Source organism: Setaria italica, chromosome IV (genome assembly GCF_000263155.2).
Source record: "Setaria italica strain Yugu1 chromosome IV, Setaria_italica_v2.0, whole genome shotgun sequence".
NCBI classification, from domain to species: domain Eukaryota; kingdom Viridiplantae; phylum Streptophyta; class Magnoliopsida; order Poales; family Poaceae; genus Setaria; species Setaria italica.
This window is the reverse complement of record NC_028453.1, coordinates 33,454,816-33,468,024: the sequence shown is the minus strand read 5'-3', so window position 1 is coordinate 33,468,024 and position 13,209 is coordinate 33,454,816. Positions and strand designations below refer to the sequence as shown.

Below are 13,209 nucleotides of genomic sequence, written 5' to 3'. Positions count from 1 at the left end.
CCAAATGACGGTATTCGCCATATCCAAATGATGGTATCCAAGTGACCAAGCCATGATATGTAGGATTATTCTATGGTATTCTAGTGTCCAAATTACAGAGAAAATCCAGAGATGAATCGATCCAAGTGACATATTTTTGGTGCTCAAATGGCGGTATTATTCAACCCAGAAAAAAATAGTAGAACAGGATCTTCCGATGGTCCACCGAAGCAAGCGTTGGAGCAACCATCGGAACAATTGGTACAACGCGCAGGCGACTGTCTGAGTCAAGACCACTAGATGATCCGACAGTGTGGTTTTTAGTAGCATCGGTTGAATTCTGAATCGAAGGCATGGAAAACTGAAGCACCGGATGATCCGACGCCTACGTAGAGGTGATCTCGGACAAAGCATATTTACTTTAAAATCATACAGAGAGGTTTTGAGCAAAACTCCTTCAACATCGGATGTTCCAATGATGCATCGGATGAAGCGTCAGACAAAGCATTGGGTGAATTTGGGTAGGGGTCCAACGGCTATATGCATCAGCTGGAGGCACCGGATGATCCAATGCCTACCAAAAGTGACTATCGGATCATCCGATGCTCACAATTTTACTAGCTGTTGGATCAACGATTCTTTGAGGTCCTTCGGCTATTCATACCCCCTCTATTCGCCCATTTGGAGTTGCTGAAGTGTCCAGGAGTGCATCGAAGATCAAGACTCATCAAGAACACATCCATACCACCAAAAAGTGCTACAGTGATGATCCAAAGCTTAGCACATGCTTAGATAGTGATTAGTGCTAGGATAAGCCTAGAGAGAGTGAGTGCAAGGTGTTGCTACCTTATGATTGGTCAAGAAGTGAACTACCATTGTAAGCTTGGTGTGGGGGCATCTTGGGGCCTTGGTGTCTCGCCGGTAAGTTTTTGACCCTCCGGTTTAGTGTGGAGCGGCGACGATGACCGTGTGCGGGGATGAGGAGACTCCTTCCTTCGTGGAGAAGCTTCGTAGTGGAGACGGTGTCAAAGTGACCGGAAGAGAGGGAGTGGTGAGCCTTGCCTTTGTGGTGGCAAGCTTCTCATCTGGCTTGGCGAGAGCCTTCGTGGCGAGCCCAAAACTTTGACCGAGAGAGACTTGGTGACCAGGATCATATCCTTGGTAGAACTCTAACATGGATTAGGGGTGGCATTTGCCTACCAATACCACATGATAAAATCATCGTGCTAAGTGTGTATTCATCCTAACCCACTCCTTTACGTTTCCACAATTAATACTTGCAACTTGAGTGCCTTTTACATACTAGAGTAGTATCTTGATAGGATTGGCTCTAGGTTGCAAAACTTCTTTTGGGTGGGAAGTTTCACTAGATCAACCTTAATTGCACATTTAGATAGCATGATCTAGTCTTTGATGCAAGTAGTTGAAGCTATAGGCTAAGGATTTTAAGATTGTTTAATTCACCCTTCCCCCTCTTAGATATTCCTTGTACCTTGTATTGTCAATCACTTGAAAATTTTGCGGCAAATTCTTGAGCTTCAAAGCATGCTGTCATCCTTATTCTTCAGGCAGACATAGTTACATTGAAACGCTGTCAAATCTGCGACCAGGTGCTGTCGTGCTGAAACTTAGCAGCTTACATTCAAAATTTTTAAATAAATATAATAGGTATCTATTCATATGTACCAAATATCGTGTCGAATATTTGTACGAGTCCGATTCCGATGATCATAACTCGAATCGATTCATGCCCTTGCTGATTTGGAAGCACGCAAACTCCTCCCATGCAAATCTGCACCCCGAGCTTGCACCGCGTGTCGCCACGCCACAAAGAACAACCACCCCATCAGCTGCCACGCTCCTATGTCATCATCGCTGATCCTGTCATCGCCTTTGACCACAGTATGACTAGCATGTCGCCGCTAGTCTCTCTGCCATGTAGTCCGCCAGCTATACTGAACTGTCCACCTTGTGCCCTGCGAACTGTTCGGTCCAATCTATTCATTACAGGTAGACCACCAGTGAGCTGCTCCACACCTCGACCATGTCAGCTTGCCACCTGACTCCGCCGTTGCTGAGCACCCGCTGAACCTCTATCGAACTCCTATCAGTTGCCTTGTGCACTACAACTAAACACTGCCGATAGCATCGGCTCGTCGCTAACGAGCCCGCAACACCGGTATGAGGTCTAGTCCACCGATCGCTACCTCTCCTCCATCGCCTATTGCAAATTCCATCAGCTTTTCGTGACGTCCTGTCGTGCCCTGTAGCTCCGTTGTATGCATTACCCTGCCACACTTCCGCACAGACACCTTGTTACAGTAAACTCGTCGTGGATGGCTAATTTCTAACACCAAAGCTCCGAATTTTGAAGCAATTCTAAGGGTAGTGCTACTATTCATTGGTCCCATGGGACCCACTGTATATTGAAGTGGCTTCCAACTTCCAAGTCCCAGTGGAACTAAACCGTCGCTTTTCGATCCAATCCAGTTATCCAAGTTATGAGTGCGTTTCTAGAGTGACATGCAATAAGACCCAGTATGCGTGCTTGGACTGTTGACTCGTTGACGTACTTACCAGTCACGGCCACCACCATTCGTGCTCCACTCCTCGTCTGATCGAGCTTTTTTTAAGCTCGCCGCTCGAGATCATCGTCTTCCCGGGGAAAGAATAATGTCGCGACCGAGCACCTGCTATCTCCCTTTCCTCACCGTTCCTCGGTTCCGCGCGCAGCTCCCAGCCTGCCGCTTCCGGTGACCGCGAGACGCTGCTCGCCATCAAGAACGACTGGGGCAGCCCCCAGAAGCTCGCGTGGTGGGACCCCGCCGACGCCGATCACTGCAGCTGGGAAGGCGTCACCTGCGCTGCCGGCGGCGGTGGAACCGTCACGGAGCTTTCCTTAGCGGACCTAGAGCTCCCCGGCTCGATCCGGCGTCCGTGTGCGAGCTCAAGAACCTCAGGAGCCTCGACCTCAGCGGCAACGACCTCACCGGCACGTTCCCCGCCGCCGCGCTTAAAGCCTGCGCCCAGCTTCACTTCCTCGACGTCTCCTACAACGCCTTCAGCGGAGCACTCCTCTCGGGCGACATCGCCGGCTTGTCGCCGTTGATGGAGCTCCTCAACCTCTCGTACAATGGCTTCAACGGCACCGTGCCGGCCACGGTGGGGCGGCTCCCGAATCTCGCAACCGTGAGGATCCAGAACAACAGATTCACTGGTTGTTCCGGTCAAGATATCACTCAATATCTCACAGATCGAGATGCGAAACAACATGTTCTCCGGATCCATCCCAACGTCCGCGGCAGGGCTGCAGATGTTCGGAGCGAAGAACAACAGGCTCGACGGCGCATTGCCGGCTGACATGAGCAACCTTTCTAGTCTAGTTGATTTGGTGCTGTCCGGCAACAGGATAAATGGTACCATACCAACATCGATCAAACTGCTACGGTGGCTCGTTTGGCTTGACCTCGGCAGCAACCGGATATCTGGAACAGTGCCGTCGGAGAGCCTTGCGATGCTGCCATATCTGGAGACAATTGAGTTATCTGAATTCTGACAATGAGCTCACTGGTCTCTGATTCTGATGTGGTGGCATCTTCAGAGAGCAAAGTTTTCTCTTGGTTTTAGATATATTCTAAGAGTGTCTAATTTCAAGTAGTGGATTTTTTTTATTTTTTTTCCAATCGATTTTCTCAACTTTTAGATCAACGAGGGCACACTCGCATGATTCGGGTGTAGTTTAGGTGCATAGCGATGTGTGGTGCCACATGCTCTCGCATGATGTGCTAGTCCTTGGGTTTTAAGCTACTCTGTTTTGCTGTCCTTTTTTAGAAAAAAAAATATGTATACTTACTCTGTTTTCTTTCTGTGAACATGATGTTTTGAATCAGTATCCATTGTCCAGACATTTTGAGTGTGAGCTGCTATGTTTCAGTTTTAGCGCCAAGATTCCAGTGTGACTATGTTCGCCTCAAGAAAAGGAGGAGAGCGTGCTTTTGCTTAAGAATTTCAGATAAAATTTTCAGGGGCTTATAGGAGCTGTTTACATAACTTTCTCTACGACCAGCTAAAGAAACTTACGCATATGCATATATGTTTGTTTGATTGAATTTGATAAGAAAGTTTAAAATCTCAGACAATGGGTATCGCTCACTTGTACACTATTAATGCGTGAAGTGCTCCTTTCTTAATCAACCTTTTAGAAGAATCAAACGTTCGCTTGACACTCTACCCAAATAGAGCTCTATCATATTATTCGGCAAAAGGGAGTCGCTATCATTGGACGTTAAATTTGTTGATTTCGGCAAGAAGACTATCTTCTGATCACTGGGACAACCAATCAGAGCCTTGATTCCAGCGAGAAGGCAGCTACTTCGTCGTCACATGTATGTGGCTAGTTGTCCTATCACATTTTATATCCATTTAAATATTGGTTTGATTCCATAGATAGAATCTTGAGTCAAATTATTTACGGATGCCCCTTAATTAGCTAGATTCCAAGTTTCTTTACTTAATTATCCATCAAATTTACTTAATTATTCGTCAAACTTATTTACGAATGCCGCTTAATTGAGCTAGAGTCCATGTTTTGATACTTATATTTATGATTTATAAGGTCATATAGCTAGATATTAATTGTATTTGATCAAGGCAAGGACTCTTTATTTTTGTGATTTGGCATGTACTTTGGTTTAATTTGGACCATTGGATCATCATTAAAATCAACCGTGTCTATGTTTTTTTGATTAACGTGGTAATTTCTTATCCTTCTCGACGAACGTGGTGCCTTCTTTGAACACTCATTAATATAATAGATAGATTATATACCCCCTTTCTGTGATTGTCTCAGTTCAATAGCTCTATTTTTTAAAAACTTATGTACTGATCTGAGCCTTGTCCCATTATCCCATCTTTCTCTCACAAAGGAAAAGATGACAGATGGAAGAATGGGCAAAGCTCATTTTTTTTTCAAGTTGATGTACCTTTTCATCTTAATTAGTTTTATGTCCTTTAAATATAACATCTCCATACACTCGGCTCTCGCGGACTCGTTCACCTTGTCCGAAGTTAGTAGGAAGCTCCTACCTATTTTTTTTATAATTTTTTATTCCAGATCCGTTTAATTCGCTCCCACAGGGAGTCGAATCTGGACCTGCTGGTTACTACTCTGGTGCTCTAACCATTAGGCTGGAGGCCCTTTCACCGTTCACCTTATCCATCGATTCAACAATCAGAGAATAACATATCAGAAGTATCCTGAATCATTTCAAAAGCCCTTTCACTGGTAGAGAAGTGAGCTTTAATCCCGGTTGGTAGGGTGCTTTTATCCCGAAAATGCATCCGGGATAAACCAACCGAGACAAAAGGGGGGGTCTTTTATCCCGGGTCACTCAACCGGGACAAAAGACCCCCTTTTATCCCGGTTGGAAACACCAACCGGGATAAAAGGATCGAGAGCGCCGACGCTGCAAAAAAAAAAAAAATTCCCGAGCTACCAGGCAGCCCCCCCACGCGCACGCCGCAAGTCACAAGTCACGCGATTTTTCACGCGAAATATGCGCTTGCGCGGTTCGTGGGATTCGAACCCACAACCTCCAGCCTCGCGCGTAGCTTCCTTGCCATCCCACCTACACACCACATCTGACTATGTAGGGGATACTATCCTTTTGTATTAACTCGTGGGGACCCTTTTATCCCGGTTGGTGTTTCCAACCGGGATAAAAGGCTCTTGACCCTTTTATCTCGGTTGGTGTTACCAACCGGGATAAAAGGGGGGTCTTTTATCCCGGTAGGTGTTTCAAACCGGGATAAAAGGCCTCTCAGAGTCTTTTTTTCCCATTAGCCTTTGCAACCGGGATAAAAGGTTCCGGTTGGTGAGCCTCCCACCAGTGACTGAGTTTTAGTCCCGGTTGGTGAACCTTTTATCCCGGGCCAACTTTAAACCGGGACAAAAGGGGGCGGATGGAAAGTCGTTTCTCTACTAGTGTTTCATTCATATCACGCCATCTATCTCGTTGTACATCTGGCATTCACATGATATAACTGCACCACGATTGTGACTCTTAACACGCCATCCGCACGCCAACTTAAATATTTGCATCTCATCTGATAAAACAAATGATGTCTTATCTTCAAGGATCCCATAATCTCGAGCGATTGACTGTTCACCGGAATTACAGCATCATCATTGTCGAGAATACGAGGTTGCGTCCGGTTGCAAGTAGCTTTGAACTTTTGCCAACAATCAGGGCCAAGTAGGATCGTTTTGAAAGGGACTGAAGAAAAGAACAATGTTGTTGTTTAATTCTCATGAATAAGGTGCACGAGATTACTTAAGAGCTCTTACTTAATTAGTTAAAAGAAAAGTAGGTGACAGCTGCTCGATCACATAATAAAACAATGTTCCAAGTTGACCGGGAGAGGCACAAGGTGTCTCTTGTATGAGGGTTAATTTCTATGGTGATGATTTTTAATTGCTAGCATTAACAAATAATGGTGGTTTCCTCCTGCTCTATAAGTACGGCCGTTCGCAACCACTGTGCCACGAACAAGTTGACTGAAGCATCAGGTAGAACTGGACACACCAGCAGGAAGCTCGATCTGCTAGCTGCTTCACCTAACCTGATTCAGGCGTTAGAGAGGCCACAAGCACAGCTGGAGAAGAGGTGTGTAACCTCATGGAGGAGAAGGGCGTGTCCTTTATCACGAGTGCTGCGAGAAGCGTGACAAGGGGAGGGGCTGCTTCTATGAACGGTTAGAATTCTCTTTCTACTTTCTTCTCCGTTATTCAGGCAGAGGCCTGTAATAAGCAACTCGTCGACTGTGTAGTTTGGATTATGTTTTTACTAGCTCTTCGTGAGAGCATTTACTTTGTTTTTTACTAGCCCTTCGTGAGAGCATTTACTTTGTTTTTACTAGCCCTTCGTGAGAGCATGGATCCACAGAGCATCCCAAGTGCTGCAAGAAACGCAGCAAGCAAAGCGACTGCTTCTATCGATGGTCGGACTCAGATCTTCTTCCTTCTTTTGCTCAGGCAGAGGCTTGTGAACAACTCGATTGTCCAGTTCGGGTTCTCTCTGTAGCTGTGCAGAAAATGAATTCACCTGAACGTTTTGTTTGTTTTTACTAGCCGTTCGTGAGCGCATGGATCCAGAGGCCATGTCGAGTGCTATAAGAAGCGCAGCAAGTAAAGCGACTGCCTCTATGAATGGTTAGATCTTCTCCTTTGTTCAGGCACAGGCCGGCCTGTGAACAACTAATTCGATTATCAGGTTTCGATTATCTATAGTTGTACAAAAAAAATCACCCTTAGCATTCCCTTTGATTTTACAGATCTTCGTGACCGCATGCGCATCGATCCACTTAACGTATTCCTGGGGTAAACCTCTTTTCTTCTCAGTTAATTGTACGAAAGATAATAAAATGTAAAGCTGTACAAAGCCATAGCCCGCGAGGTCTGCAGGGTGCAGGCTAAGCTGAAAGGCACAGTAGGATTCAAGATTAATTTCTAAATAAAATCGTCTTTAGTCATCAGTTTCGTTTATTATTTTTCTCCTTTGAGATCATCCATAGAAAACTCACCTAAATATTTCCTTCAATTTCCCTTGCCCTTCTTGAGCTAATGGCATTACTAGTATGGTCGTAACTCGTAAGGCCTCTTGAAGTTGACCTCATACGCTATGGACATCGGTCTCGGGCAAGAAAAGGTTAATACTAGACATAGGCTTTACTGCACATTTTAATTCCGAAATATACTAAATATAATACGATATTGCTTACCGTGAGTGATCTTGTGACAGCAAAGTATGTGCAACAAGAATGTAAACTAGACATTAAATTGAAAATGAGGGGTAACATTGGATTTTCTTGCGTGAGACTTTTTTTATTTGGAAATAGTTTCTAATATCTTCATTAATTTCGATATCCAAACTACCTATTGTAACAAACTTTTCGATAGTGAAATTGCAATGTTTATATGTAGTAGTAGAAGAGACCTTCGCTTGATTGAGCATTCATCAGATGTGCAAATAAAACCTACTTTTTCCCGCCAAAATGACAGCGCTTTTTTCTAAAATATTTTCCACTTCAACTGCCACACAGCCTCCTGACCGCGATCTGCTGCTGCTGCTCGCGCGAGAGCTGCCTCGACCGCCTCTGCTGCTGCTGCAACAACAGGAGCCACGGCGACTAGGGCCGGTCGGCTGCGCGCCATGTCGATCTGTCAAGCTGAGAGGGCACCAGCAACTATGCTCCTCCTTACTTTGGTTGCGCAAATAAGATGAGCTAGCTCATCGTACAGTTGTGGGACCCAGGAACATATACTGTACTGTGATCATGATTAGCGTTCCTATATTTGAATTCTGGTTCGTCAGATTATTCTATTCTATTGTAGTTGTGGGACCCAGCTCAATGTGGTATTCTCCAACAACAATCTCTGTTTATTTTCACAAAGAACTTATCATGGGAAATGTCACACGTCTGCCAACATGTCCAAACTTGCAGTATTAACAGTATATTCAATTTTTATTTTGTGCTCTAGGCACTAGTTACAAATTTATTGCTATGTTTTTCATTTATTCATCACTTCTTATACTCCATCATGACCTGACTAAATTTAATATATATCATTTTTAAATTTAATTAAATACATGAAACAATATCTAAACTAGCTTGTGCGAATGCATGGGTTGAGGACTGGTAAAAAGAATGGTAGCCATGAATACTTCAACCACCAAATAGCAGATGTATCTTAATCTTAATTAGACCCTATTTGAATGGGCTAAAGCTAAAGCTTAGGCAGTGCTAAAGTTTACCTAGCTAAGACTAGTCTTATCTTGTTTGGATACGTAGCCCAATTTTTAGCTGGAATACTAAGTTTGGTTAGCGCAAATTACGGTTGCTTGATGGGAATCTTCCATGCGGTCGATTTCCGATCGCATGTCAAAATGGCTTCTTGCGTGCGGTTCTATCCCATTAAACTAAAAACAAAATAAATTTCTAGGAAAAACTTGGAAAACAAAAGGTTGGGAATAACCTTTTTGGGAAAAAAGTTTACTAACAAAAATTTTGAAACAAAAAATTGGAGAAAAAATTATAAGACAAAATTGTGAAAATAAAATGTAAGATGATGATGATGATGATGATGATGATGATGATGATGATGATGATGATGATGATGATGATGATGATAATAATAATAATAATAATAATAATAATAATAAAATAGTATAAGGATGCATCTGTTCCCAAAGGGTATACACTTGGGCAATATGAGTTGTATTTTGTACAAAAGAAAAGAGAAAAGAATCAAACCTTAATATGAAAGCAAGTAGCCTTGTCTGCTCTATTGCTTGCGTTACCGCAGCACACAGTGAGCGGATCAGACTAGAACATGATAAATGTTGACACTCCTTATGACAGAAATCCGACCATCACATTACTTAAAGAATAAAGGAGAACTAACCTTTCTTACTCACATATTTGTTATCAACAACCTAGTTCCATATGTATTGCCAAATAAGTAATTTCAGGGATACAAGTCTGTACAAGAGAGGAAACGTGCGTAAACGCGGACAAAACACACTGAAGAACACTTGACGCATACACGACGGATAAGAGGGCCCACATGTCAGGGGAAACCAGCCCAATCCAGCGTGGGTCCACAAGGAAAAGGACCAAGGCCCACCAAGCAGTCCACCACGCGATGGCGGTGGAGAGCCGGCCCAGCCCAGGGTCGGCCGAACACCAGGTGCGGTTCGGTCGAACCTGGACAGGCAATGCTCGTCTTCATCCTCCACGTGGCGGTGCCTGGTTGACCCTGGATGGCGGTGGAAGAAGATTCCACTGAGATACCTCCCAGGAACCGCCCTCTACCACCTATAAGAGGAGGAGGAGTCCCTCTCTCAACACACACCACACTTGAAACCTGTCTCTCTAGTTACTCTTGAATCCTTAGGCTAGTGGAGCTAGGCTAGAGCTTAAACTTTTGTAGTGCTAAGCTAGTCTTCGGGTCGGTTGGGGACGCAACCTCCAGCTCTCGGTATGGCTTTGTACTCAACTTGTCAGTATTCTATCTATAAATAGGATGGTTGTTATGCTATTTCGGTAGTATGCTATACCATATATTGTGCTTTATTAAGTTATACTCATATGCTTAGGTTGAATCTATGTTACCGCATCAGTTTATTGTGCCTTCGGGATTGCTCTAGTTCTATGCCTATCGATCATTATAGTTGGGGTTCCGGAGGGGCTAGAGTAGTTATCACGTATACGAGCATGGTGCTCGAGCGCGTTGGGATCCATCGAATATGACTGTACCCCATGGTCTATCGGGGTAGGCGGCAGGTGGTAGCCCTGTCCGTCCCTTGTAGTCCCGCACGTTCGGATATGGTGTAGGAGTTCTAAAAGATATCTTGCCTTGGCAGACCAGGGCTGGGTATTCTCCCCATAATGCGTATGCTTAGAGTTAGTTTTAATCATGTGCTAGTATGACCCTTGCTAGTATAGATAGATGCCACTAGGACCTCTCGTATGCCTTGCTCCCGCTAACCTTAGGCTTATTCGTTTATTCTTTATTCTTGAGATTGGCTTGTGTGTGTGTCACATTACACTCATATCTATATCATGGCTTACCCCTGTATGAACTTTGGTCTGTTACTTAAGTATACTGTCCTGAATATGTATCCGATAAATCCTTTTATACCAATGCCATCCTTTGGGAAAAATATAAATAATGATACCCTGAATACTCTCCGGGTGAAATGCTACAACAGTATATCCGTACGCTTGCGGATTTATTCATAACGTTAAAAAATACCAACAAGTATTTCTGGCGCCATTGCCGGGGATGGCACTGGTTAAAAGATTTATCAATACATGTTCTTGACTAACTTGTCTTTATTTTCTCCTGATGGATGAAAATAGGGTAGTGTATGACTAGTTTCGACTTGCCAACCAACTTCGTTGAGAATCCAGAACATCTTGCGAGAAGGGTCCGACCTCGTGTCGTCCCTCCTCAGATCGTTCTTTCGGCAACCAAACCGGTCATCCCAGCACCATCTGCTCCTAAGGCTATGGCTGAAAAGACTCTTCATGAGTTCTCCATCCCCTCCATTGACAACGTGGCCACCGGCCCTACTGTCGACCTAGGGAATGTGAACTTCGAGCTGAAAACAAACCTCATCAACATGGTGCAGGCTAGCTCCTTCTGTGGCAAGCCGAACAAGGACGCTAACATGCATCTCCAGCATTTCCTTGGTCTTTGTGACACAGTCACAATGAGAGGAGTCACTCAAGTTGCCATCAGACTCCGCCTGTTCCCATTCTCCCTCCTCGGGAGGGTGAAATAGTGGTTCTACGAGGACAAGGATGCTATCAAAACGTGGGCAAAATGCTCCACGACGTTCCTCACCAAATTCTTCCTGTTGGACAAAACAAATATCCTTCGTGGAAAGAAAGATTTCCAACTTCCAATAGTCAAACATAGAGACGATCCCAGAGGCGTGGGAGAGGCTGCAAGAATACATCCTTGCCTGGCCACACCACGGGATGGATGACTGGCTCGTCTTCCAAAGACTTCTACAATGGGTTAACCATGTCAGCACGTGCCCACCTTGACACTGCTGCTAGAGGAGCCTTTCTCGACCTCACTATTACAAGGCTACGGCTCTAGTCAAAAATATGGTCTCTAATCAGGGGTGGAGCGAAGAATGAATCCAACCTCGTGCGCAGGGCATGCACACTGTCAAGGAGACAGACATGCTTTCCGCTAAGCTAGATCTCCTACTCAAGTGCATGGATGAACGGGAGAAGCCACAGGAGTCACTAGTAGAAATAGTAGCTTCGATGATGTTTTGCGTGTGACGTTCTAAAACTTCATCATTGAACATGCCACATCTATGACGAAAATCTCAGGTTCGTCATAGATTATTGGCGGGAGCCCTCAGCCACTATGGAATTATGACGACAAAAACACGCGTCATAGAACAACATCTCATATCGTCAAAAAATGGTGCGCCACCAACATCTTGTATCTGTGACGCTGGTGACTAATCATAGAACCGGTGGGCCACATGTAGCGTTGGGACCCATAGGTCCACTTGTGATGCCAGAGGGTCCAACGTGTCTACGTGGCTGCCACGTGTAGCGACGAGGACCCGCCGGTCCACGTGTCAGGGCCGTGGGTCAAATATGTCAACGTGGGTTCCACTAGAGAGGTGGACCCGGTCATCCACGTGTACGAGTGCGGGCCCAGCAGGCCAACATGGCTAAGACGTGTAACTATAGGTCCTGGTTGACTGGTCCAACATGTCTACCTGGCGGCCACGTGTGGTGACTGGGACCCAACATATTCTCAACGAGGGGTTTTGTGGGACAATTTTCAAAATTGTCACATCATCTAATTTGATTTTTATTGATAAATTAAACCATACCTCTAATGCACAATTTCATATCACGATTTCATAGATAAGGCATAAACTTTAATTACGATGCACCCCACTGGTCAAAATCAATTGAAATGAAACTTTGTAGCCCTCAATAGCAGTTTCAATACATTTCATAGTCTTGAAATAGTGTATATCCAATTTCATCCCATGAAACCAATCTCTTCTCCCTCCTCATTAATACATTGTCATATCATCGTTTTTGCTGATGTGTCACATCATTTATTGTGGATGAAACTTTCGTTGAGAATAGCCTAAGGCCCTGTTTGGGAGGAAGGTGCTAAAATTTAGCTTTGGACTAAATTTTAGCACCATCAAATGGGGTGCTAAACTTTAGCTCTTCAGGGTGTTTGGGAAGGAGGCTAAATTTTAGCACATGTGTTGACAAATGACAGATTTACCCCTGCTTTCTCCCCCTCCTTCACCCCTCCTCTTCCTTCCTGCTCACCGGGGCAACCACCATCCTCTTCCTGCTTCTGAGCCCGGCGCCGGAGGTGAGGAGCCGGCCCCCGAGCGCGGACGGCGCTGAGGAGGTCAGGCTCGTCCAGCTCACGCGGAGGCCGCGCGGGCAGGCGGGGCCGGCCGGAGGAGGCGGCGGCGGAGGCGAGGTGGAGGCGGCGGGGCGGGCCGGAGGCAGCGGCGGCGGCTACGCGAGGTGGAGGCGGCGGCGGCGGCGGGGCGGGCCGGAGTAGGAGCAGCGGGGCGAAGGCGGCGGGCGAGTGTGCGCGAGCTGCCGGAGCGCGGACCGGCGCCGGAGTGAGGAGCCGGCCCCGAGTGGTTCGGGTGA

The 13,209-nt window shown here is 45.5% G+C and overlaps 2 protein-coding genes across 2 annotated transcripts; both read left to right on the top strand.

Moving 5' to 3' along the window:
• Positions 1–940: 940 nt before the first annotated feature.
• Positions 941–3,791, top strand: LOC105914239 (probably inactive leucine-rich repeat receptor-like protein kinase At5g06940). Its single transcript, XM_012845305.2, has 2 exons — positions 941–1,001; positions 2,744–3,791. Exons 1-2 carry the CDS (start codon positions 941–943, stop codon positions 3,337–3,339), a joined length of 657 nt encoding a protein of 218 aa, XP_012700759.1. The 3' UTR covers positions 3,340–3,791.
• A 2,751-nt stretch (positions 3,792–6,542) lies between these two features.
• Positions 6,543–8,455, top strand: LOC111256939. Its single transcript, XM_022825669.1, has 5 exons — positions 6,543–6,732; positions 6,898–6,978; positions 7,109–7,189; positions 7,312–7,357; positions 8,080–8,455. The coding sequence occupies exons 1-5, from the start codon at positions 6,657–6,659 to the stop codon at positions 8,168–8,170; spliced, it is 375 nt and encodes a 124-aa protein (XP_022681404.1). The 5' UTR covers positions 6,543–6,656; the 3' UTR covers positions 8,171–8,455.
• The last annotated feature ends 4,754 nt before the right edge of the window (positions 8,456–13,209 follow it).

Coding starts and splice junctions, on each gene's coding strand:
- LOC105914239 (XM_012845305.2), top strand. CDS start 941: ATGACCGTGTGCGGGGATGAGGAGACTCCTTCCTTCGTGGAGAAGCTT. Junction 1,002..2,743: donor GAAGCTTCGTAGTGGAGACG/GTGTCAAAGTGA, acceptor GGTGACCGCGAG/ACGCTGCTCGCCATCAAGAA.
- LOC111256939 (XM_022825669.1), top strand. CDS start 6,657: ATGGAGGAGAAGGGCGTGTCCTTTATCACGAGTGCTGCGAGAAGCGTG. Junction 6,979..7,108: donor AGCGACTGCTTCTATCGATG/GTCGGACTCAGA, acceptor TGTTTTTACTAG/CCGTTCGTGAGCGCATGGAT. Junction 7,190..7,311: donor AGCGACTGCCTCTATGAATG/GTTAGATCTTCT, acceptor TTGATTTTACAG/ATCTTCGTGACCGCATGCGC.